Source organism: Oncorhynchus kisutch, linkage group LG11 (assembly GCF_002021735.2).
Source record: "Oncorhynchus kisutch isolate 150728-3 linkage group LG11, Okis_V2, whole genome shotgun sequence".
Classification (NCBI taxonomy): domain Eukaryota; kingdom Metazoa; phylum Chordata; class Actinopteri; order Salmoniformes; family Salmonidae; genus Oncorhynchus; species Oncorhynchus kisutch.
The window spans coordinates 62243429-62266499 of NC_034184.2; the positions used below are offsets into that span (position 1 = coordinate 62243429).

Below are 23071 nucleotides of genomic sequence, written 5' to 3' on the forward strand. Positions count from 1 at the left end.
AGTAACAGTACAGATGAAAAATGTTCAGGCCTACTGTATAAATTATTGTTGAAAGTCTAGGTTGGAACAGTTGCTGTTAAAACACAATACATATTTTTATTCTGAACTGGAATAAACTGATTGATCACATCACACAGATGTAGAACAGAAAACACACACAGTCCTAATGAGAGTATGTCTATTCTGGGCTCTGTTTTTGACAGCCTTAACTGCTTATATACTTGTTTTTTAAAAGTATGCCAGAGTTGAGAACCCTGACTCGCATAGGTATGTGGTGCCAAACTGGATCAGAACATCTACTGCTTTCTCAGTCAGGCAGGAGACCGCTTCATGCTGTATGTAGATGAGCAAACCAGAACTGTGTGAGTGTGTTTGCCTCAAAAAAGCATCTTGCTTCAATCAGTTTGTTCCGGTTAAGAATAACAATGAACAGAAACAGTTCCAACCTAGACTAGTTTTCAACAATCATTTCTACAGTAAGATGTACCGTACCGTAGGCCTGATCATTTTTTCATTTTCATCTGTACTGTTACTGGGACTATCAGTAGCTAGATTGCTTTGGCGAATGATAGCTATTAGCTGTGTACAAGGCCAGGGGATTGTTTGAAAGAGAAACTCACATCTACTACTATGAGAGGTAGCTAGTACTCACTTATCATCACCTGTTATAAAATTACAACAATACCTTGCTAGCTGACTTTTCCACTGTCGAATCACTGTTTCCTGAACCATTCTGCCCTGTTCTGTTTACCATCATGCTGTGGATGTTTGGTCAGGACGTGTCGTTTTTATTCATTTGTTCGTTATGGGAGACTCATTACTAAGCACTTCCACACACAAAACACACTGTGGGCGATCCTCGTTATAAGTTTGTATGAAAAAGAGAGCAATTAATCGCTGTATATGCGTTTCATGACAATTGAGCTCAGTCACAATTTGTGTCCATTTGAGGACAGCGGTGAGTGATGGCGAGTGGGAATGGCAAACGTTGCATCATCTGTTGCTGAACGACAGGGTTGCATCGTGTGTGTCGCGGACTGATCTCCAAGAAAACTGCAGGAAAAAAGATCCGTTAAACCCGCGAAGCACATCAATTGTCATGAAACGCATCTCCCTCTCACACTCGCTCAGCTGGCAAACAGCAGAGAGCGCAGATGCACTTGGCCAAATCAATTCCAGTAATTAATGAAATAATTATACAATTTAACTCTGACACGTCGCGACCCAACCCATACTTTAAGAAAGGCTGATGTAGACTAGCCTACCCATACCCACACAGCCTACTCGCGCTGTAGCTGCGAGCTGTTGGCTAGTGAACGTGCCAAGACCAGAGTAGACACATTTGCTATTTATTTTTTTGAGAACTATCGGTACAGTTGAAAATGTGATGGAAACACATTGAACTTTAGATTTGTATTTTGTGTACAGTACGTCATCACGCACTGATTTTTTTATCCGCATCAAGTCATTTGTTGATTGTTTATTAAGTGTGAGTAAAATATAATACAAATTGTTAGCTACATATGGGTTATTGTAGGGGATTTCTAAGCTTGCAATTTTAGAGGTATTATCTGTGTCCGAGAAACAGAACCTTAATGAGCAAGTAACCCAGACACCAGTCATGGGGTCAATGTCAGGTCCATTTGACTGCTTGGCATGGTGTTTACAAGGTAACGTATGTTAACTCATGTACATGTAGTCTGATCCTTGTCATTGAGGCTGGTGGGAGGACGAGCTCATTGTACTGGCTGGAATGGAATTAATGGTACAGAGTCAAACGTGGTTTCATGTTTGATACCTTTCCATTTATTCCATTCCAGACATTACAATCGCTCCTGCTCCATTCCAGAAGCTCCTCCCACCAGCATCCAATGGTGCGTCTGTGTCTCCCCCAACTTCACTCCTTGACTTTCTGTTTACCACTCGAACGCGCCCATTGGGGGAGCCACAGCGGGGTTTTCCACATTAGTTAAGCATTTGCATCTGATGTAAACTTTGACACAGCCAGAGATTTACTTATCCTTTACACCTGTCGCAGTCTTTGGCTCCGTACAGTTGTGGCTAGATAGAGCACAGCTTTCCAACCTTAACCTGCGACGTTAAGTAACATACCGATTCAGGTTAACAAATCACAGCTGGTGAGGTGAACCCTCAAAAACATTAAATTACTTAAGATCGTTAAAGATCCCAAAACACCACTTTAGATACATCTGTATCTAAAGTAGTGTGCACTTTTATCAGCTTTTAAACTGCAATTACATTTAAGGCTCAACCCCAGATGGTGCTCTGAAAGATCATTTATCAGTGCATTATTGTGCCTACTGAAACGTAATACTTACCTGTTGCTAATTCTAATGCAGAATAGTTTCTCAGTGTGGCCTTATGTGAACATCTAGCCTACCTGTGAAATAAGTGACTTTTAAGTTAAGAACAAAGACAAAGACACCCATCACAAAGATCACTGTTTATTGTGTGTTAAACTAGTCTTCGATAACAGTTCTCAGTAGAAATGTTCGCTACTTCCACCCACAACGTTTAGGCAGGGGTCCACAGGATGCTTTGTGTGCTACAGTGCCCTCCACAACTCTGGCCATCCATTTGCAAATTTTAAGTTCCATTACATTTCAAATGACTTCAACAGAAATATCTGAACACAACTCCAGCAATTCTTAGTTCTAACCCTCTGTTCAACCTAAGGAAATGCAAACATGGTTATTCTAATCTAAACCACCTGACCTTTCTATTTTACCACATCGGTTCATGAGAGGAGACAGTGGTCAGGTGGTTTGGAGCCCAAGCGGAAAGATAGCAGGCACTGACTGACGCTCTCCAGGACCAGGGATACATGTCATCGATCTGCTCGAAAGATTTCAATAAGTACAGAAACAATACACCTCATATTTGGAGAAGGAGCTTTGAGGGCAACTAACTCTATGGGGAGGATGGAGAAAGGGGGTTGAGTTCCATTCTGCAGAATAGGGTAAACTTGAATGTCTTGCACTGAAGCAATTCAATGAATATAGGCAAAAGCAAACATATGTACTCAAAAATGGACAGTAGTATGACAGGCCATACTTACTGTGGTCAATTACAGGCATTGGGTACAGAAGGGTCATTTTTGGGACGCTGTAGCTAGTATCTTTGCACCTGTAACAATATGTCAGTCTATTTTTCATATCCCACCTCTACACAATGACGTAAGTTCACGAACACTGGTGGAAACAAAGCCCTCAAAAGTAAAACAAAAAAGGGCCGTATCCTCAGAATCCTGTAAAAAGTCAAAACATCTACCAAAGGAATGACTTCAGATTAGAAAGGAGGAGCTTTAATAACGGTTTGCCAATGTTAACAATCAAATTTTAAAAGAGATGGGGCGCAAGTCAAACAGTGGATATGAAGGACAGTCAGTATAATATTCTGACAAACTACAACTCAGCACTACATTCTTGAAGAGGAAAGGAGGTTGGTTTATCTTTAAGTTGCGAGATCCAGGAGGCTGGCAACATACCATGAGACAACGAGCAAGTTTCTCTCTAGAGAACGAAGCAGTTTCCCTCTCTCGCTCTTTACAGTAAGGCCACTTTTAAATAGTCATTCTAAATGAGGACCATAACTTCTCTCCTGTGTCCACAGATCTTTGCAGGAGTCCCATTCTTGAGGAAAACAAAATCTTCAAGTTTCTAAGTGAAAGAGCCTGGTGGTCTTCTCGTCTGCAGGCCTGGTGTTTGCCCCACTCACCACCAAGAGCCAAAGCCCACTCAACATGGTCACCACAGCTGTGACTGAGGTAGTCTCCCCTCACATGCCCAAACCATAACTCAAACACACCAACCAACCATGTGCAGTTTGGGTTATAACGATCTCGCAAAAAAATAGATCTATTCGCAACAGTTCGTAAATTCTTCTCGCACAATTTTTTTCGTCTTCTTCGATCCTCTGTGGCTTTATAATCAAAGCAAGTTGAAGTCCAGAGAGAAGTTGTACCACACAACTGCTGCTCTGAAAACAATCCACAAAAGACAACCGTACGTTGTCGTTTGCTGTTGTTGATGCTGCAGTGTCATTCATATGGGTGTATCATATAGATTTTATATTTTTTTGTTTCAGTTAATCACTTGCCACAGCACTTTTGGATGTAGTCCTTCAGTTTTGCCAACCAGGTGCTTTGTGTATGTACTGTATATAATGCATGTAGATGTAAAGTGTGTCAGTTTATATGGTTCACTGTGTGAGGTGTATGAGAGTGTGTTTGTATGTATAATGTATGTATTGTACGGTGGTGTGAGGGAGAGAAGGTCCAGTGTGGTGGTGGCAGCAGCGCCAGCATTCGTTGTCAGGACTGCGCTGTAGTTAGGTACACACAGCTGTAGTTCAGCTCCCTCTGGCGGCTGGGCAAGACCACGCTGGATGGGCGGGGAGGGGAGGGGGGGGTTGGGGTGTGCTACTTGTCCCCCAAGATGGCGTACTGGTTACCGAGCTCCAACTGCTGCAGGGAGGCCCCACTGCCGCCTTCCTCTCGGCCACGGTTCTTGTGCTTCACCACCTCAAAGGTCTTCTCCATCTCCCTGTCTCTGAAACCCGAGCATTGGATATATTAATTAAACAAACAAAGACATTTCTACACTATGTGTGCCCACCTATGCATGCGTGTAAGATGAGTGATATTTAGAGGTGCACTGACCTGCGTGTCTCAACATGCTTGGAGCCGGCCCCGAGTGAGGGGAACTGTGTGTCGCTGAAGATCTCAGGGGGCCCCTGGTTGGGGCCACGCTTGGTAGTGGTCAGTCGGGCCCCTGGGGGGCGGTACACCCCAGAAGGCTTTGACTCAGGCACCTCTTCCACCTCTGTAGAGACGAGAGAAGAGAACCCGTCAGTGAAAACGGGGGCAAGGCTCATTAGTAGTCCACATTAATTGTCAAAACTACAGTGTCTGTATGGGAGTAACACTTCAATACTACAATTAAGGGTGTGAAATTAATACACAGTGCGGAGTGAGATATACCCACCAACAGAGGCAGGGGCAGGTGGCGGGGCACCGGACTTGTTCCAAGGCCCAGACATTTTGTCTCCACTGACCAGGATGATCTCGCCATCTTCACCGACCTCCTCCTCATACTCCTCTTCCTCCTTCTCATCACTGCCACAACCACCAGAGAAAACATTCAACAAAAACATGCAACTAGTACAAACATTTAACATGTCATTAGGGTAGTGCCTACTGTTTTCAGCCCACTGAATGAATGCAACCCCCCCCCCCATTCAGCCTTACCTTATCTGGAGAGCCTGCAGCCTGAGTCCGCTGTAGTCCACCTCCTTTGCCTCAAACTCCTTCCACTCCTCATCCTCCTGCAGACAGAGCAACGCTCATCAGTTACACAACCCACTGACTGATGGTTTAGCAATCAAAGGGTGTGTTCGTAAATTCAATCTTGAGTGCCAGAGTGCGCCCTGGGCGTTCATACAGTCAGAGCGTGGTCAGATTGTTTGTAAATTCACAACGTTTCGCTCCAGAGCGTACACTGGACACTCTGGCTGAGGAGTAGGTTTGAGCAGAGTGTTCAGACCTCTCAATGGCAGTCAAGCACCCAAGCCAAATGGTTAACGTTGGCTAGCTACTTCCAAACAAATGAGAACACCTCAGACTATTTTACAAGCCCTTGCAGAGCTGGTTAGGCCGTTTACGCTTTTTTGCAGACACTGGCCATATTCAACGGGTGTTGTGCGTTCTTAAATTCATCAGTTATTATGCGCTCTGGCACACTCAGACAAGAGTGCTCGGAAATTGGAGTAGATGGCCAGAGTGAATTTGCCAACGCACCCCAAGGACTCATACATTTGTGTCACATTTGTGTCTCAATTGATCATGCAAACTTGGCCATGAAAAGGAACGTTTGTCAAGGGTACAAATAAAATAGAAACTTGGATCTAGATACTGGCCACGCCCTAATTTGGCAGACTCAAAACGTTATTACAACATCCCTGGAACGTGTCAACCTCAGAACCATGTTACCTGCATAAAATGCTAGCTACTAGTAACGTTATCGCCAGTAGGTTCTACTCTTTGTGCTTTTGTCTGCACAAAGAAAGGTTCTATGTTTAACAGCTGTAGTCCAGTCCCCATTTTCCAGGCCCAACCACCTGAACCCTCAGACGAATATTGCAGGCCTAAGCATCTAGCGAATGAGGCCAAATAGCTAGTACGGTAACGTTACTCGTCTTCCAATTTGACAGATGTCAAAATTAATTAGCTAGTTAGTAAGCTAGTTATTTGCATTCGTCATGACGCATGTTACTACAACGCTGGCAATATTTTCCAATAATATTCAAATTCTTCACGAGCCATGTTGCTGGCTAGCTAACTAAGTCATATAATCCAATGTGTGCCAGTTTTCACCTGTCGAAAACATTCTAGCCACACTGTTTGCCAGTTAGCTATCGTTGATCAATCGAGAAAGCCGACACTGGCGCGGCCTAAAGTCATCGAGAAATGTCTGCTCACCGTCTGGAATACATCGTGAGTTTGCAGTCTAGCTAAGTTAGCAAACTCAATTATTGGATTGCTCTTTTAAGTAGCTAACCAATTGGCTAGTTAGCTAACTAAAACGTACATATTTCTCTCCATAAATCATGTGTGAGGCCAGTGTAATAACTAGCCAGCCATTGTGTATTACCAAACAGTCATGGCATGAGTCATCATCGTTATCAGGCAAACTAGCTAGCAAACATATTGACTTGGCTAGTAGTAGCAAGTAGCTTGTTGGCTAACTAGTACTAGCGCGTCGCTAGCTAACGTTACCTTCTCCGGCTGCGCATCTTGATTTTCGTTTTTCGTGCCCGACTTCTCCTTTTCCTTCTTGTTCTTTTTCAAGACAATTGGTGTGGGCCCAACTGGAGCTTCTTTTCCCTTACCTCCCTTTTCTTTCTTCTTCTTTTTATCCCTCTTGGCAAAGAAATCATCCAGGCTCTTCTCCGGAGCAGCACCACAAGTCTCTACATCCGCCATCTTCTTTCAGAAACAAACGCTATGCAAGGACAATCGTAAATTTCACAACGTCTCTATAATTCAGTTGAAGGGGAGGGATTAAATTGTTATTCGACCAGAGCAATCAAACAATTTCCCTTCTAGCGTAAAAAAGAAAATGTAGCTACTGTCTGACCGCCTGTCTTTCAATGTGCCACATTACCAATCTTTGGGGGCTGCGCTCGCTCACTGCTATTTGACAGGCAAACCGGATGTACAGCCAATACATAATTTCCAGGATGCCCCGGATGAACATGAACAGAAACACAATGGACATGCTGAAGAACCAATTAACTGCAAATAAAAACCACTTTAACCAATGAAATTGCATGTCTTTTTTATCGCCCTATCACAGTAGCCTGGTAGTAATCTGATACCACACCATGAGGTCTACTGTTAGTAGTGTGGTCCTCACTGATCAATTGATTGTATTGCTCATTGACCAGTTGATCATGGAACCAGAGAGCAGCACTTAAACAAATCTTTATTTTATTAATGAGTTTTCTTGTTTTCTCAATGCTGGCATTCCAAGTCATTACATTAGAATCAAATTTCAAATTTCTTTTTTTATATAGCCCTTCGTACATCAGCTGATATCTCACAGTGCTGTACAGAAACCCAGCCTAAAACCCCAAACAGCAAGCAATGCGGGTGTTGAAGCACACTGGCTAGGAAAAACTCCCTAGAAAGGCCAAACCCTAGGAAGAAATCTAGAGAGGAACCAGGCTATGAGGGGTGGCCAGTCCTCTTCTGGCTGTGCCGGGTGGAGATTATAACAGAACATGGCCAAGATGTTCAAATGTTCATAAATGACCAGCATGGTCAAATAATAATAATCACAGTAGTTGTCGAGGGTGCAGCAAGTCAGCACCTCAGGAGTAAATGTCAGTTGGCTTTTCACAGCCGATCATTAAGAGTATCTATACCACTCCTGCTGTCTCTAGAGAGTTGAAAACAGCAGGTCTGGGACAGGTAGCGCGTCCGGTGAACAGGTCAGGATTCCATAGCCGCAGGCAGAACAGTTGAAATTGGAGCAGCAGCACGGCCAGGTGGACTGGGGACAGCAAGGAGTCATCATGCCAGGTAGTCCTGAGACATGGTCCTAGGGCTCAGGTCCTCCGAGAGAGAGAAAGAAAGAGAGAATTAGAGAGAGCATACTTAAATTCACACAGGACACCGGATAAGACAGGAGAAATACTCCAGATATAACAAACTGACCCTAGTCCCCAGACACATAAACTACTGCAGCATAAATACTGGAGGCTGAGACAGGAAGGGGCAGGAGACACTGTGGCCCCATCCGATGATACCCCCGGACAGGGCCAAACAGGAAGGATATAACCCCACCCACTTTGCCAAAGCACAGCCCCCACACCACTAGAGTGATATCTTCAACCACCAACTTACCATCCTGAGACAAGGCCGAGTATAGCCCACAAAGATCTCTGCCACGGCACAACCCAAGGGGAGGCGCCAACCCAGACAGGAAGATCACATCAGTGACTCAACCCACTCAAGTGACGCACCACTCCTAGGGACGGCATGAAAGAGCACCAGTAAGCCAGCGACTCAGCCCTTGTAATAGGGTTAGAGGCAGAGAATCCCAGTGGAAAGAGGGGAACCCTTCCAGGCAGAGACAGTAAGGGCGGTTCATTGCTCCAGAGCCATTCCGTTCACCTTCACACTCCTGGGCCAGACTACACTCAATCATATGACCCACTGAAGAGATGAGTCTTCAGTAAAGACTTGAAGCTTGAGACCGAGTTTGCGTCGCTCACACGGGTAGGTAGACCATTCAATAAAAATTGAGCTCTATAGGAGAAAGCCCTGCCTCCAGCTGTTTGCTTAGAAATTCTAGGGACAATTAGGAGGCCTGCGTCTTGTGACCGTAGCGTACGTGTAGGTATGTACAGCAGGACCAAATCAGAGTATGTAATGCTTTGTAGGTTAGCAGTAAAACCTTGAAATCAGCCCTTGCCTTGAAAGGAAGCCAGTGCAGGGAGGCTAGCACTGGAGTAACATGATCAAATTTCTTGGTTCTAGTCAGGATTCTAGCAGCCGTATTTAGCACTAGCTGAAGTTTATTTAGTGCTTTATCCGGGTAGCCGGAAAGTAGAGCATTGCAGTAGTCTAACCTAGAAGCAACAAAAGCATGGATTAATTTTTCTGCATCATTTTTGGACAGAAAGTTTCTGATTTTTGCAATGTTACGTAGATGGAAAAAAGCTGTCCTTGAAACAGTCTTGATATGTTAGTCAAAAGAGAGATCAGGGTCCAGAGTAACGCTGAGGTCCTTCACAGTTTCATTTGAGACGACTGTACAACCATTAAGATTAACTGTCAGATTCAACGGAAGATCTCTTTGTTTCTTGGGACCTAGAACCAGCATCTCTGTTTTGACCGAGTTTAAAAGTAGAAAGTTTGCAACCATCCACTTCCTTATGTCTGAAACACAGGCTTCTCGGAAGGGCAATTTTGGGGCTTCACCATGTTTAATTGAAATGGACAGCTGTGTGTCATCCGCATAGCAGTGGAAGTTAACATTATGTTTTCGAATGACATCCCCAAGAGGTAAAATATATAGTGAAAACAATAGTGGTCCTAAAACGGAACCTTGAGGAACACCGAAATTTACAGTTGATTTGTCAGAGGACAAACCATTCACAGACGGATATCTTTCCGACAGATAAGATCTAAACCAGGCCAGAACTTGTCCGTGTAGACCAATTTGGGTTTCCAATCTCTCCAAAAGAATGTGGTGATCGATGGTATCAAAAGCAGCACTAAGGTCTAGGAGCACGAGGACAGATGCAGAGCCTCGGTCTGATGCCATTAAAAGTTCATTTACCACCTTCACAAGTGCAGTCTCAGTGCTATGATGGGGTCTAAAACCAGACTGAAGCATTTCATATACATTGTTTGTCTTCAGGAAGGCAGTGAGTTGCTGCGCAACAGCCTTTTCTAAACATTTTGAGAGGAATGGAAGATTCAATATGGTAGTTTTTTATATTTTTTGGGTCAAGGTTTGGCTTTTTCAAGAGAGGCTTTATTACTGTCACTTTTAGTGAGTTTGGTACACATCCGGTGGATAGAGAGCCATTTATTATGTTCAACATAGGAGGGCCAAGCACAGGAAGCAGCTCTTTCAGTAGTTTACTTGGAATAGGGTCCAGTATGCAGCTTGAAGGTTTAGAGGCCATGATTATTTTAATCATTGTGTCAAAAGATATAGTACTAAAACACTTGAGTGTCTCTCTTGGTCCTAGGTCCTGGCAGAGTTGTGCAGACTCAGGACAACTGAGCTTTGAAGGAATACGCAGATTTAAAGAGGAGTCCGTAATTTGCTTTCTAATAATCATGATCTTTTCCTCAAAGAAGTTCATGAATTTATTACTGCTGAAGTGAAAGCTATCCTCACTTGGGGAATGCTGCTTTTTAGTTAGCTTTGCGACAGTATTAAAAATACATTTCAGATTGTTCTTATTTTCCTCAATTAAGTTGGAAAAATAGGATAATCGAGCAGCAGTAAGGGCTCTTTGGTACTGCACGGTACCGTCTTTCCAAGCTAGTCGGAAGACTTCCAGTTTGGTGTGGCGCCATTTCCGTTCCAATTTTCTGGAAGCTTGCTTCAGAGCTCGGGTATTTTCTGTATACCAGGGAGCTAGTTTCTTATGAGAAATGTTTTTAGTTTTTAGGGGTGCAACTGCATCTAGGGTATTGTGCAAGGTTAAATTGAGTTCCTCAGTTAGGTGGTTAACTGATTTTTGTCCTCTGACGTTCTTAGGTAGGCAGAGGGAGTCTGGAAGGGCATCAAGGAATCTTTGTGTTGTCTGTGAATTTATAGCACGACTTTTGATGCTCCTTGGTTGGGGCCTGAGCAGATTATTTGTTGCAATTGCAAACGTAATAAAATGGTGGTCCGATAGTCCAGGATTATGAGGAAAAACATTAAGATCCACAACATTTATTCCATGGGACAAAACTAGGTCCAGAGTATGACTGTGACAGTGAGTAGGTCCAGAGACATGTTGGACAAAATCCACTGAGTCAATGATGGCTCCGAAAGCCTTTTGGAGTGGGTCTGTGGACTTTTCCATGTGAATATTAAAGTCACCAAAAATTAAAATATTATCTGCTATGACTACAAGGTCCGATAGGAATTCAGGGAACTCAATGAGGAACGCTGTATATGGCCCAGGAGGCCTGTAAACAGTAGCTATAAAAAGTGATTGAGTAGGCTGCATAGATTTCATGACTAGAAGCTCAAAAGACGAAAGCGTCATTTTTTTTGTTTGTAAATTGAACTTTGCTATCGTAAATGTTAGCAACACCTCCGCCTTTGCGGGATGCACGGGGAATATGGTGACTAGTGTAACCAGGAGGTGAGGCCTCATTTAACACAGCAAATTCATCAGGCTTAAGCCATGTTTCAGTCAGGCCAATCACATCAAGATTAGAAGTATTGTGGGAGCCTGGATGCGACCTTCGATGAAAACATACTTATTCCTGCTCTCCATTCAATGATAGTCTTCACTTTATATATTGTGTGCATTCTACAGGCGTGATGCCACCGTGTGAAACTATGAGCTTAGCATGGGACTGGGCTGTCCATCGAGCAGATTTCCTCTATTAGGCCTACTATGACTATTGGGCAGGACAATGACCCAACACACATCCAGGCCCACCAGTATATTTTGTGTAAAGGGCCTACATGGTCCCATTCTAGGGTAGTTGAAACCTCTTACATAATAGTCAAACAATGACAACAAATGACATTGAATATTAGCGTATTTATTAGTGATAGGAGAAAGTGGTAGGTCGTCAATGCACCCCAAGTAGTGAAGCTCTCTAGTTAAGCATTAGCAAAGTGTAGGCTTTATCCAATGACAGTGAGGCCATGTATAGAATGGCCACTAGCCAGATCCAGCAGAGATGAACAGAGAACATTCTAGTCAATGGTTTAGCTGGGGTCAGCAAGGCACTGACATTGCTTTGTCCCAGAGGTTTAATGTACATCTGTCTGCAGCAAGTGGTAATGATTCTTCTCTCATTTTTTAGTTATTGTACAATTAAAATTAAGATAGCCTTGTGTAGTGTAGAAGGTTGATCATATAAAATACCAATTGGCAGTGGCACAATTTCTCAGTAGTACTATGCAGCTACTATGCAGTTAATATGCAACTAAAACAGTCTTCATGGATGAGTGGAAGAAGTCAAATAGATGAATAGTCAATAAGACACGGAGAATGTTCAAAGCTTTTCTCTTTTATTGCTCAGCAGTAAAAATGACAGTGTATGTTACGATACAAAAAATACATGACGCTGGACACAAGATACTGCCCCTCCTCTCCATTCTACATTTAGCAAAATACCCATTCTCTGGTATGGCACCTCGTGCCCGTTGCAGCAACACTGAGTATACAAAACGTTATGAACTCCTGCTCTTTCCATAACATAGATTGGACAGGTGTATCCAGGTGAAAGCTATGATCCCTTACTGATGTCACTTGTTAAATCCACTTCAATCAATGTAAATGAAGGGGAGGAAACAGGTTAAATAATGATTTTTAAGCCTTGAGACAATTGAGACATGGATTGTGTATGTGTGCCATTCAGTGGGTGAATGGGCAGGACAAAAATGTAAGTGCCTTTGAACAGGGTTTGGTAGTAGGGACCAGGCGTACCAGTTTGTATCAAGAACTGCAACACTGCTGGTTTTTCCACACTCAACAGTTTCCTGTGTGTATCAAGAATGGTCCACCAACCAGACGACATCTAGCCAACTTGACACAACTGTGGGAAGCATTGGACACCTTGTAGAGTCCATGTCCTGACGTATTGAGTGTCTTCTGAGGGGAAAGGGGGGAGGGGTGCACCTTAATATTAGGAAGGTGTCCCTAATGTTTGGTATACTCAGTGAACATCCAGTAGATTGATAACATATTCAACAAAACGCTCATTCAACAACATTTTCAAACACTGGGTAGTATGATTGAACAGATAAGCGTTTCACAATGTGACAAGCAGAGGCAGTAACAAAAGGCAGCATTTAGCAACTACAAACATGTGACAAAGCAAAAGTAAAGCATGATACACAAATCGATTTGATAATGAAACAAAATATGTATGTTTGATTAAACTCTACCACTGTATGTGCTCACAGTAAATATTCAGGATAAAATATTATCTCAGTATTTTCATTGGTCATGATTTCTACGGCATTTTTTATTTTTACATCCAGAAATTAAATCAAATATCATTCAGTATCTGTACATTACAGTAATAAACACAATTTACTCTCATGGACAAATACTGTACTTATGGAGGGAGATTATGATATGTTTGGTCTCAAAATATTTAGGGTTAGAGAGGGCTAACGTTAAACAAACATCATTGACTGCCAAAACCAGAACCCACTCCATAACACAAATCCATACAGACAAACAGACAGAGATACACACAGACGGCCCATACCGGTGAACACGCACACACACGCACACACACACACACACACACACACACACACACACACACACACACACACACACACACACACACACACACACACACACACACACACACACACACACACACACACACACACACACACACACACACACACACACACACACACACACACACAGACACACAGACACACACAGACAGACAGATAGACAGACAGCTTGACAAAGGGAGTTAAGACATGTACGTGGTCCCTCAACAGAGAGGCTGGTGACACGCGAGGGGGAAAGTCCATTTGGTCTATTCAGATACAACGCTATACCCTTTGGGCACTCTCTACTACAACCTGGCCTCACAAACCTTGCCCTAAACCTCCATATCCCCTCAAGTACGTAGGTACAGAATTCAAGTTCAACAGGCTTTTCAGTAAGTATTTTGGGTTTGATTTTTAAGAAAATGAAACATAACGTTCTTACATAATATATTTTCTCTAAAGCAGAATTCAAGTGGCCACGTCCACAATGCTCTCACCATCAAGCCACTGTAACCAAAGGCAAATCACACATACTCCGTAGATTATAAAGACATAAAAACCATTATCACAATTAAGCTTTTGTAGAAAATGTACATCAGAAAAATATGCAGGCAAACCCTCATAGTAAATAGTGTCTGTTTTTAGCTCTTCTCTTCGTCTCGTTTATGTATTCATAATATACAGTATAAAGTGGGTGTCTCTGAAGTTAACCACATGTATAAAAATGACAACGACAGGGAGAAAAGGGCGGGGGACATTTATTTTGAAAGTCAGACTTTTATTTTTGACAGTCTTGTACCGGTGGTATCAGGACATGGCCACCAGACCAGCATCTGTCCGCTCTAGATGTCACAGGCCTTCTCTCTGTTGATGAACAGGGTCTCCTGGCAGAAAGGGTTAACCAGCACCACCCCGCTGTCGCTGTAGTCTCCATTAGGAGGTAGGCACGTCTCCTGCTCCTGAAACACACGCACACAGACATGCACGCACACATGCACGCACGCACATACGAAACACACAACACACAAAGGCTAGTGAGATTCAGGACAGAGTGTTTTGCGACCTAGGAGACACAAACAATTCTCCGTGCTTGGGGTCTGAATCGTATGTAGTAGAAAGGTGAGGACAAAAGATGGCTGACTGATTAAGCTAGCAGAAAGAACACAGAGAGACAAAAATAGAGGGAAAGAGGGAGGGGAGTTGAACAGGCTACACAACAGAGAAAATAAGTAAAGAAGGGAAGGGGAGACTCAGCAGAACACAGCAACACAGCAGAGAGAGGGAAGAGTGGAAGAGGGAGGAGTGGGAGAGAGACAGAGGAGAGTTAGTAGAGGGAGAGGGAGAGGGAGAGAGAGAAATCGTGGCAGTGACTCAGCTAAAAAGACATCAGGGGGTGGGGGAGAAAAAGCAGAAAAAAACGGATGATTCAGAAGAACGAGCCTTACAGAAAGAGAGGGGACGTGAAGAGGTACATTCTAGCTGGCAATACCCCTAACCCTAACATTAACACGTCACTGTATATAGTACTTGAACTATTGTATGGAAGATACACTAGGTTGCACTGGAAAAAGGCTATTTGGCAAAAATAGATATTGACCGTAACAGCCATATAGATAAATCAATTCACGGTTCATCTCTATTGTAACAGCATCAGCAAAGCTAGAGGCACTTTAGGGGAATTATAAGGAAAGACAAAGAGAGAGGGAGGGAGGGAAGAGGCAGCGCTACAGTGGGAGGAATAAAATAGGGACGCAAGACAACACCTGTGTGTCACCACAAACACCCTAAACATGTTCCAACCTCGGCATTCCCCTCCTGCACCACGGGAGGAGGCATTGACGGAGAGTGAGCGATGGAGTGAGCAAAAAGAGAGGACAAATCAGAAATAGAGGTGTGGTCAGTATGCAGATGAGAAATTATGTGGAGAGCCAATGATGCTGGGGACGTGCTGATTTCATAGCAACAAAAATATGTCCGTAGAGTGAATTGAAATGCGATAGACGACACCAGGGATAAGCAACTTTGATGGGGGCCAGAATTTTTTTTGTAATCATCAAGAGGGGCTGCTGGCTTGCGGGTCTGCTACCCACATCTATACCCACACATACAGTGTTTTGTGGGCCCTAAGCACCACCCACCCAGTTGCCCATCCCTGAACTATACAAAGGATAATCTAACGGTTTAAAATGACCCCAACATGATTCAGTTGAAGTTTTGGCTGTAATTTTACAGCAGAGGGCACTATAGTCCACATATATAGTCCACTGTAACCAACATGTTGACCTCACATCTGCTAAAGTACTCTAGCTACTTGGCAACAACACTGCTCACTTATTTACATGTTTTGTATCATTAGTGAATTCTGAAGAACATCTAGTTGAGGAGCCTAACTTGGAGGAGCCCACATTTGCAATGCCTGTACAAACATAGGCTGTATATTCAGAAAAGAGCTTATTTCTAAACTCCAGTCTATGCCATCACACAGATGATGTCAATTTGACCAAATGTCCATTATACCATGCTGAGTCCAGGCTTCACAACAACCGTACATATCGGCCCTTTCACTCTATATAATACATCCCCTGTAGAGCAATTTGGTGCCAGATTGGGGGGCTGTAACTTACATACAGGCCCTTCCACTGAAGTGAAACATTTCTCATTTCCTACAGGAATTCCTCTTTGGGTTTTATAACAAGGTTGTCAGTGACATCAGGAATAGGTGTACCTCAGCGTTGTCTAGGGACGTGATCTCCCGAGGCAGCTCCACCGCGTGCCTGTTGAAGTAGTCCATGGTGATGGCATTGTTCCAGTAGCTCAGGTTGTTCTCCTGGCTTGAAGACTTCTTCTTCCTCCTCATACAGCACACAGTCAACAGGACAGCTGGAGGGGGAGGGAGAGAGGGGGAGAGGGCAAAGTCAGTAATCCTCTAAAATGATATAACCTCTAATACATCAATCCAGGGTCTTTCATTATGTATCACAGTATTTCAGTGGATACGGTGGTCAGTATGAAAGTGGTCTCAGCCGCCAAAAAGTGTTGGTTAGCCTCCCACTGACACAAACACAATTTCTCTAACCTCTTGTCACCAGAGCCTTCCTCAGGTTGCTATTTGATACTCACAGCATGAGGTCACAGGCACACTGATAGCCAACACGATCCACATGATGTCCATCTTGCTCAGGCAGATGGTGGCGCGGGACAGCGGCGAGTCCATAGCAGGGCCAGAGCCGTTGCCTGGACCCCAGGGGTCCCTGGTGGTGGCGGGGACCAGGCGGTTCAGAAAGTTCCCACTGGCCGTGGAGGGAGGCTCCGTAGGGGACGAGCTGTTCCACTGGGAGGAGGGGTTCTTGCTAGGGCTGCCCTCCACACTGCCGTTATGAAAAGTGGCATTGCCAAGTGGGCTTTGTGGGCCAAGGGGGGCATCATCTGTTGTTGTACCCTGAGGAGGGGCCCTGCCGCTGCCTGTCTCCTGGGCTGCGGTGTCATTGGTTGTGGTACCATTGGTGGAGACAGGGCTGGACTTTGGGGCCAGACTGGCATGGGTCAGGGAGGGGGGAGATGGAGAGGTGGGGGCCGGGGCCGGGGAGGGGGAGGGGGGCTTGTCTGGTGGGCTTTCTTTTGGAGAGGCAGGCCCCTCTGTTTTGAGCTCCCTGGTGGGCCTTTCGTTGACCAATGGGTGCACCCCCCGTAGGGTGATGGCGTGGGGTTGGGACAGCTCGGGTGTGGCTTCAACATGCTCCCTGAGGGTCTGATCTAGAGCAGCATCCACTGAGGAAGAGGAGGAGGTGGAGAGGGAGGAAGGCTGCAGCTCACTGGTGAAGTCCTGCTGACTGGGGTCTGTGGCCTCCTCGTCATTCCCCACCAGGGGGGCATGCGTGTGTGTGGGGGACGGGAGACCACCAAGCTCCGGGTCAAGAGTATGCCCTCTCTCTGTGAGTGGGCTAGGCATTGGAGGAACCAGGGCAGACCCAGAGTCCGGAGCCACCTCACTATGCGGGCCACCAGAGCTGGTAAGGCTAGGAGGGCTGTTGCCCTGGTTAACACTGACAGTATCTGGGCTACGGGCTTTATTTACACTAAACGAGTTGGGCATGAGTCCCTGGTCTGCACTGAGAGAACTGGAGCTGTGGCCCGGGTTGAGAGCACTAGAGCTGGGGGAGTGGGCCTGCTTGACTGGGCTGGGGCTGGCAGAGCTAAGGCCAGGGTCTTGGTTAACTCTCACAGAGCTCACAGTGTTAGGACTGACAGTAGCTGCAGCTTGAATGAGGCTGTCTCTACTGGGTGGTGTTATAATGTGTGCCAGGCTGGTGTTGTGGTTTAGATGCCAGCCCCAAGAGCTGTGGGATGCGGTGGGCTGGATGATGCCCGTGGGCATTGCCCCTCCCTGTGGGGTCCAAGAATCCCCGCTGCTGGAGCCCTCCTGCTGCCAGTCTGGGGGGGCCAGGGCCGAGAGCGGGTTAGGGGGGCTGCTGTGGGGCGCTGCCATGGAGACAGGGTCCTGGGGGGTCCGGCTGGGGTACAGCTCCTGGGTAGAAGACACCAGGCCCACTGGCACAGCCAGGATCACTAGGACATCTACAGAGATGGAAGGGAGAGAGGGAGAAAGACAGAAAGAGAGAGAGAGTGTGAGGGAGAATTATTAGAAAGAATGTGTGTGTGCGTGCAAGTATGCATGTCTGAGTGTGTGTGTGTGTGTCTGAGTGTGTGTGTGCAGGTCTGTCTACCATTTCTCCTGAGGTTCCCTGCTTAGCATATTGAGGCACCAACACTGAGGCTCAGGAATTGCAATAGGCTGTTTATGAGTCAGGGAGGAACCTTACAACCTTGTCTTGCATCCATTAAAACTCATCATGCCTTAATCAACTGCCTGCACTGTGTTTGTCACTCGCCTGGTTTAACTAGATTGCTTTATTAACCTCATAATGCTGTGTGTGTGTGTTTGTGTCAGTGTGTGTGTGTGTGTTTGTGTCAATGTGTGTGTGTCCGTGTGTGTCTGTATGCGTGTTTGTGTCGAGTCTGTGTGCATGCCTATGCGTCCGTGTGTGTGTGTGGCAGACAGGTTGAGGACTAGTGGCACCTCTTGTCTGTCGAGAAACTTGCTCTAATTGTGCCAGCATGACTGAGCCTGCCACACATACATCAAATGCAAGAAGGCATCCTGACAAAGCGTTTCTCTTTCCATGGACAACACAACAGAAACACGCAGCAGTTATTGTGTTGATTCTGAGGTGATGCTAGGCCACATCTGAGAGGTCTGCAGTGGGAGAAAGATACAGATAGAGAGATGGATGACAGACAAAGAATCAAAAAGCTTATGATGTTTTCATATGTCCAAAAACCTGACAGCTTCACTCTAACCAGCCAGGACCCATAGGGAGGCAATGTAGCAACTAGCTATTAGAAGCTACCTGGGGGAGAACCATGTCATACTACTACATTATCTATGAGAGAGAGAGAGAGAGGGAGAAACTCAGAGGAGACCGGCGGGAGCTAATTCATTTCCCTCTGCTCCTTTCCTACCTTGTCTTATTGACACAGTTAAACATGGCTACTGTGAACACATCAATACCGACCGGCCGGTGTGTTCTACGCTGAACACTGTGTTAGTTAGCACAAAGGCAGGCAGGCGGTAGCACCAAAGCGCTAGCTAGCAAAGCCGTTGTTTTACATGAGAAGAGGAATAAGATACTTCATAGTGTGTTTTTCAAAGGCTACCCAGTGGTTAGCGGGAAGGAAGAAAGGACTGATATGAAAGAGACAAAAGAGAATGAAACATAAACTTGTAGAAAAAAAGGATCTATCTAGAACCTGAAAGGGTTCTTCGGCTGTCCCCACAGTATAACCCTTTGAAGAACCCTATTTGGTTCCAGATGGAACCCCTTTGGTTCCAGGTAGAACCCTTTCCACAAAATGGTTTAACCTGGAACCAAAAAGGGTTCTCCTGTGGGAACAGCCAAATAACCTTTTTTTGTGTACTTTTACCCCCTTTTCTCCCCAATTTCATAGTATCCAATTCGTAGTTACAATCTTGTCCCGTAGCTGCAACTCCCCTACAGACTCGGGAGAAGCGAATGTCAAGAGTCATGCGTCCTCCGAAACACAACCCTGCCAAGCCGCACTGCTTCTTGACACACTGCTCGCTTAACCCGGCAGCCCAAAGTCAGCTTGCAGGCGCCCGGTCAGCACAAGGAGTCGTTAGAGCGCAATGGGACAAGGAAATACCGACCGGCCAAACCCTCCCCTAACCCAGAATGACGCTGGGCCAATTGTGTGCCACCTCGTGGGTCTCCCGGTCACGGCCGGCTGTGACACAGCCTGGGATCTAACCCAGATCTGTAGTGACGCCTCAAGCGCGGCGATGCAGGGCCTTAGTCCGCTGCGCCACTCGGGAGTCCCGAAGAACCCTCTTTTTAACTATTTTTTTCTTCTTCTAAGAGTAGAGATGAAAAACTCTGTGTATGGAGGAGTGTTGGGGAGAAAGTGAAAGAGAGAGAAGAAAAAGAGAGGATGTTAAAGGAGCTGAAAAGACAGACAGAACAGTGTTAGACCTACAGTCATTCCTCTTGAATCTGTTCTACAAGTCAGTTACGACTATTGACTACGAAAGGCTATTTATTCTGTCCTTATTCTTAGTATTAGTCAGATTCTTAGCCTTATTCTTAGTCTCACTAAGCTGCTACACCTTTAGATGTGCCTCACCTTAGGTCAGACAACCCACACACAGGAAAGCAGCTGGGGTGCCTGGCTTATCTACGCTTTGGAAACACACCACCAACCCACACAATCAGTCGTACACACACACACACACACACACACACACACACACACACACACACACACACACACACACACACACACACACACACACACACACACACACACACACACACACACACACACACACACACACACACACACACACACACACACACACACTGATTCTCAATGCTACCCATATGACCCAGGTGTTGAAGCTATCGTATCACCATGGTGCTGCCTCGGTAACTATGGAAACCAAGTTTCCGTTTTCCAAACGAATGAAGAGATGGGCGACAGAGCCAGGGAGAGGTGAGAAAACTACTACATATACTGTAATACTGTATGTACAGATGGAGAAAATAAAATATAGAAAATAAATCCCAGAAGATAATTATGATCAAGGAGAAAGAAAAGAATAGTATTATGAGGGTAACAGCACACATCCACAATCTCAAACACTGTACTGATAGAATAGTACCCCCTCTTAACTCCATCATATACCAATACTCAGCATCACACATTCCTATACACTCGTTTCCTTCAGTCCATTATGTGATCCAATACCATGCAAAGGCCTGGAAGCATAGGCCGTTTAAACGTTATCTTAACTTAGTGTGCGTCCCAAATGGCATCATATTCCCTATATAGTGGACTTCTTTTGATCAGGGCCCACAGGGTCTGGTCCAAAAAATAATGCACCACATAGGGAAAAGGCTGCCATTTGGGACACAGACGCTATCAAAGCTTCTCCGGCTCGCTAGGTACTGTATGAGAGGGTCCTCTTTCCTCTGCCTTCTATTTACCAAGCCTGTCACGTCCCTAATGCAGAGAGGAGCCTATTCCAGACACTCCAGACCCATAACCGGGCGATAACAAAGACGGGATAGTTTGATTTATGACTAGTGCTCTCAAGAGAGATGGTCGCAAGGCAGGGAGACCATATACTCTCTCAGAAATAGCCCAACTCACCCTAGGATTTGTAACCTCATATTTAGACCCATTGTTGATCTCCGATGGTGGTATGTTGACCCCCGGTCTCCCCAGCCCATTGTTACTGTATTCAATCCTCCAACACGCACAAACATTATAATCATACTCTGCATGTTTTTCTGTGACATATAGCTATAGTTCCATCCACGCAGAGTAGAGTTGATAACTATAATGTTGATGGTGGGAGGCTGTTAGTAGACAGCTTATGCTACTGTGTTACTGCTATAGACTAAAGCATTGTACTACAGGCCAATAGAGTGTGATTGTGATAGCGACACTGCTTGCCATGCTGTGGTTTGGCCTCAGTCACACCCTCAATCAGGATCTAACCCCCCTGTCACAACACAACCTGGCAACCCGGCCCGGTCAGTCAGAAAAGTCTGAATAATACATGAGCTCCTGCTCCACTGGCAACAAAGTGGTGCGCACGCACACACACACGCACACACATGCACACACACACACACACACACACACACACACACACACACACACACACACACACACACACACACACACACACACACACACACACACACACACGCACGCACGCACACACACACACACACACACACACACACACACACACACACACACACAGAGCCCTGGTGTGCTCCTCCTCATCTGCAATAAACATACTTATTAATATTCATCTGGGAACTTGCTGATCATCATGTTTTATTGAGCAGCATATCTAAAACATTAAAGGAGGCAAAACACCTTTTAAGTTTGGTAAAATCAAAACATGTTGCATGATGTTCCTTGTCAGCCCGAGGAATAGTCAATATTTTGTGAAGTGTCTAGATTACTTGTGTGGGAGGCTACAGTATGTGTGGTTGAGTTAATCAATCAATGAAATACATCTAATCTTGAGAAGCACATGCACACACACACTAAAAAACAGATGGGAAAGGGGGATACCTAGTCAGTTGTACAACAGGATGCCTTCAACTGAAATGTGTCTTGCGCATTTAACCCAGCCCCTCTGAATCAGAGGAATAAAATGGTATTGATTCTCCATAATCTCAAACTCCCCTTCTCCCTCCCTCTTCCATTTCATTGTGAATTTCCCTTCTCAGACAATAAAGATCTATTGAATTGAATTGAAATGTGTGTCTCTTCCGTACAGTAAGGTAAATGTGACTATGCCTACTGGTGACTGCACACAGGGCTGAAGGTTAGTGAATACCAAGGACAACTACGATGGACCTCCAGTTATATCTGGGAGAGCCCTTCACCACTCATAACCCATGTCCTGCTTCTAAAGATTCCCTATGAAGACTGTGACTAAGTGTCCAAGGCCGCATCCCAAAATGGCAATATATTCCCTATATATAGCGCTCTTCCAAGCATGTGGGATGGCACCCCAAACCCAGCACTCCGTTCTGCCATGACTGGTCTCTTGGTCCTCCCGACCTCACGGGAGGGCAGCTCCCGCTCAGCCCAGTCCGAGCTCTTCTCTGTCCTGGCACCCCAATGGTGGAGAGGAGCTCTGTAAGTCACTATGGATAAGTCTGCTAAATGACTAAAATGTAAATACTGTTTCTTTCGGGTGGGGGTTTGTGTGTGTGTGTGTGTGTGTGTGTGTGTGTGTGTGTGTGTGTGTGTGTGTGTGTGTGTGTGTGTGTGTGTGTGTGTGTGTGTGTGTGTGTGTGTGTGTGTGTGTGTGTGTTCACCGGTATGGGCCTGTGTGTGTTTCTATTTGCTGATATGTGTGTGTACCACTAATGTGTGTGTTTGTATGCGGCAGTGGGTTGAGCTGGGTGTGGCAGATTGAGCCATGTAATTTGTCACAGAGCTCCTCT

At 45.2% G+C, this 23071-nt stretch overlaps 2 protein-coding genes across 5 annotated transcripts in view; both read right to left on the bottom strand.

Annotated features, from left to right (window-relative positions):
* Positions 1–2449: 2449 nt before the first annotated feature.
* On the bottom strand, positions 2450–7287 carry LOC109899448 (protein CDV3 homolog). The gene is made up of 5 exons (XM_020494693.2): positions 6797–7287; positions 5270–5346; positions 5007–5137; positions 4682–4844; positions 2450–4571 (listed from the first exon to the last, which is right to left on the bottom strand). The coding sequence occupies exons 1-5, from the start codon at positions 7001–7003 to the stop codon at positions 4442–4444; spliced, it is 708 nt and encodes a 235-aa protein (XP_020350282.1). The 5' UTR covers positions 7004–7287; the 3' UTR covers positions 2450–4441.
* A 4981-nt stretch (positions 7288–12268) lies between these two features.
* The window catches only part of tmem108 (transmembrane protein 108), a 59113-nt gene continuing 48310 nt past the window's right edge, over positions 12269–23071 (bottom strand). For 2 of the 4 annotated variants that reach the window (XM_031836071.1, XM_031836070.1), the window contains exons 3-5: positions 16638–18092; positions 16243–16397; positions 12269–14470 (exon numbers count right to left, since the gene is read on the bottom strand). In XM_031836071.1, the coding sequence (XP_031691931.1) occupies positions 14360–14470; positions 16243–16397; positions 16638–18092 (1721 nt within the window). In that variant the 3' untranslated portion in view covers positions 12269–14359. Of the gene's footprint in view, positions 14477–16242; positions 16398–16637; positions 18093–23071 lie in introns of all 4 variants that reach the window. The other 2 variants (XM_031836069.1, XM_031836068.1) reach the window with 1 other exon arrangement.

Coding starts and splice junctions, on each gene's coding strand:
- LOC109899448 (XM_020494693.2), bottom strand. CDS start 7,003: ATGGCGGATGTAGAGACTTGTGGTGCTGCTCCGGAGAAGAGCCTGGAT. Junction 5,138..5,269: donor CTGCAGGCTCTCCAGATAAG/GTAAGGCTGAAT, acceptor TGGTTGTGGCAG/TGATGAGAAGGAGGAAGAGG. Junction 4,845..5,006: donor ACCTGCCCCTGCCTCTGTTG/GTGGGTATATCT, acceptor TCGTCTCTACAG/AGGTGGAAGAGGTGCCTGAG.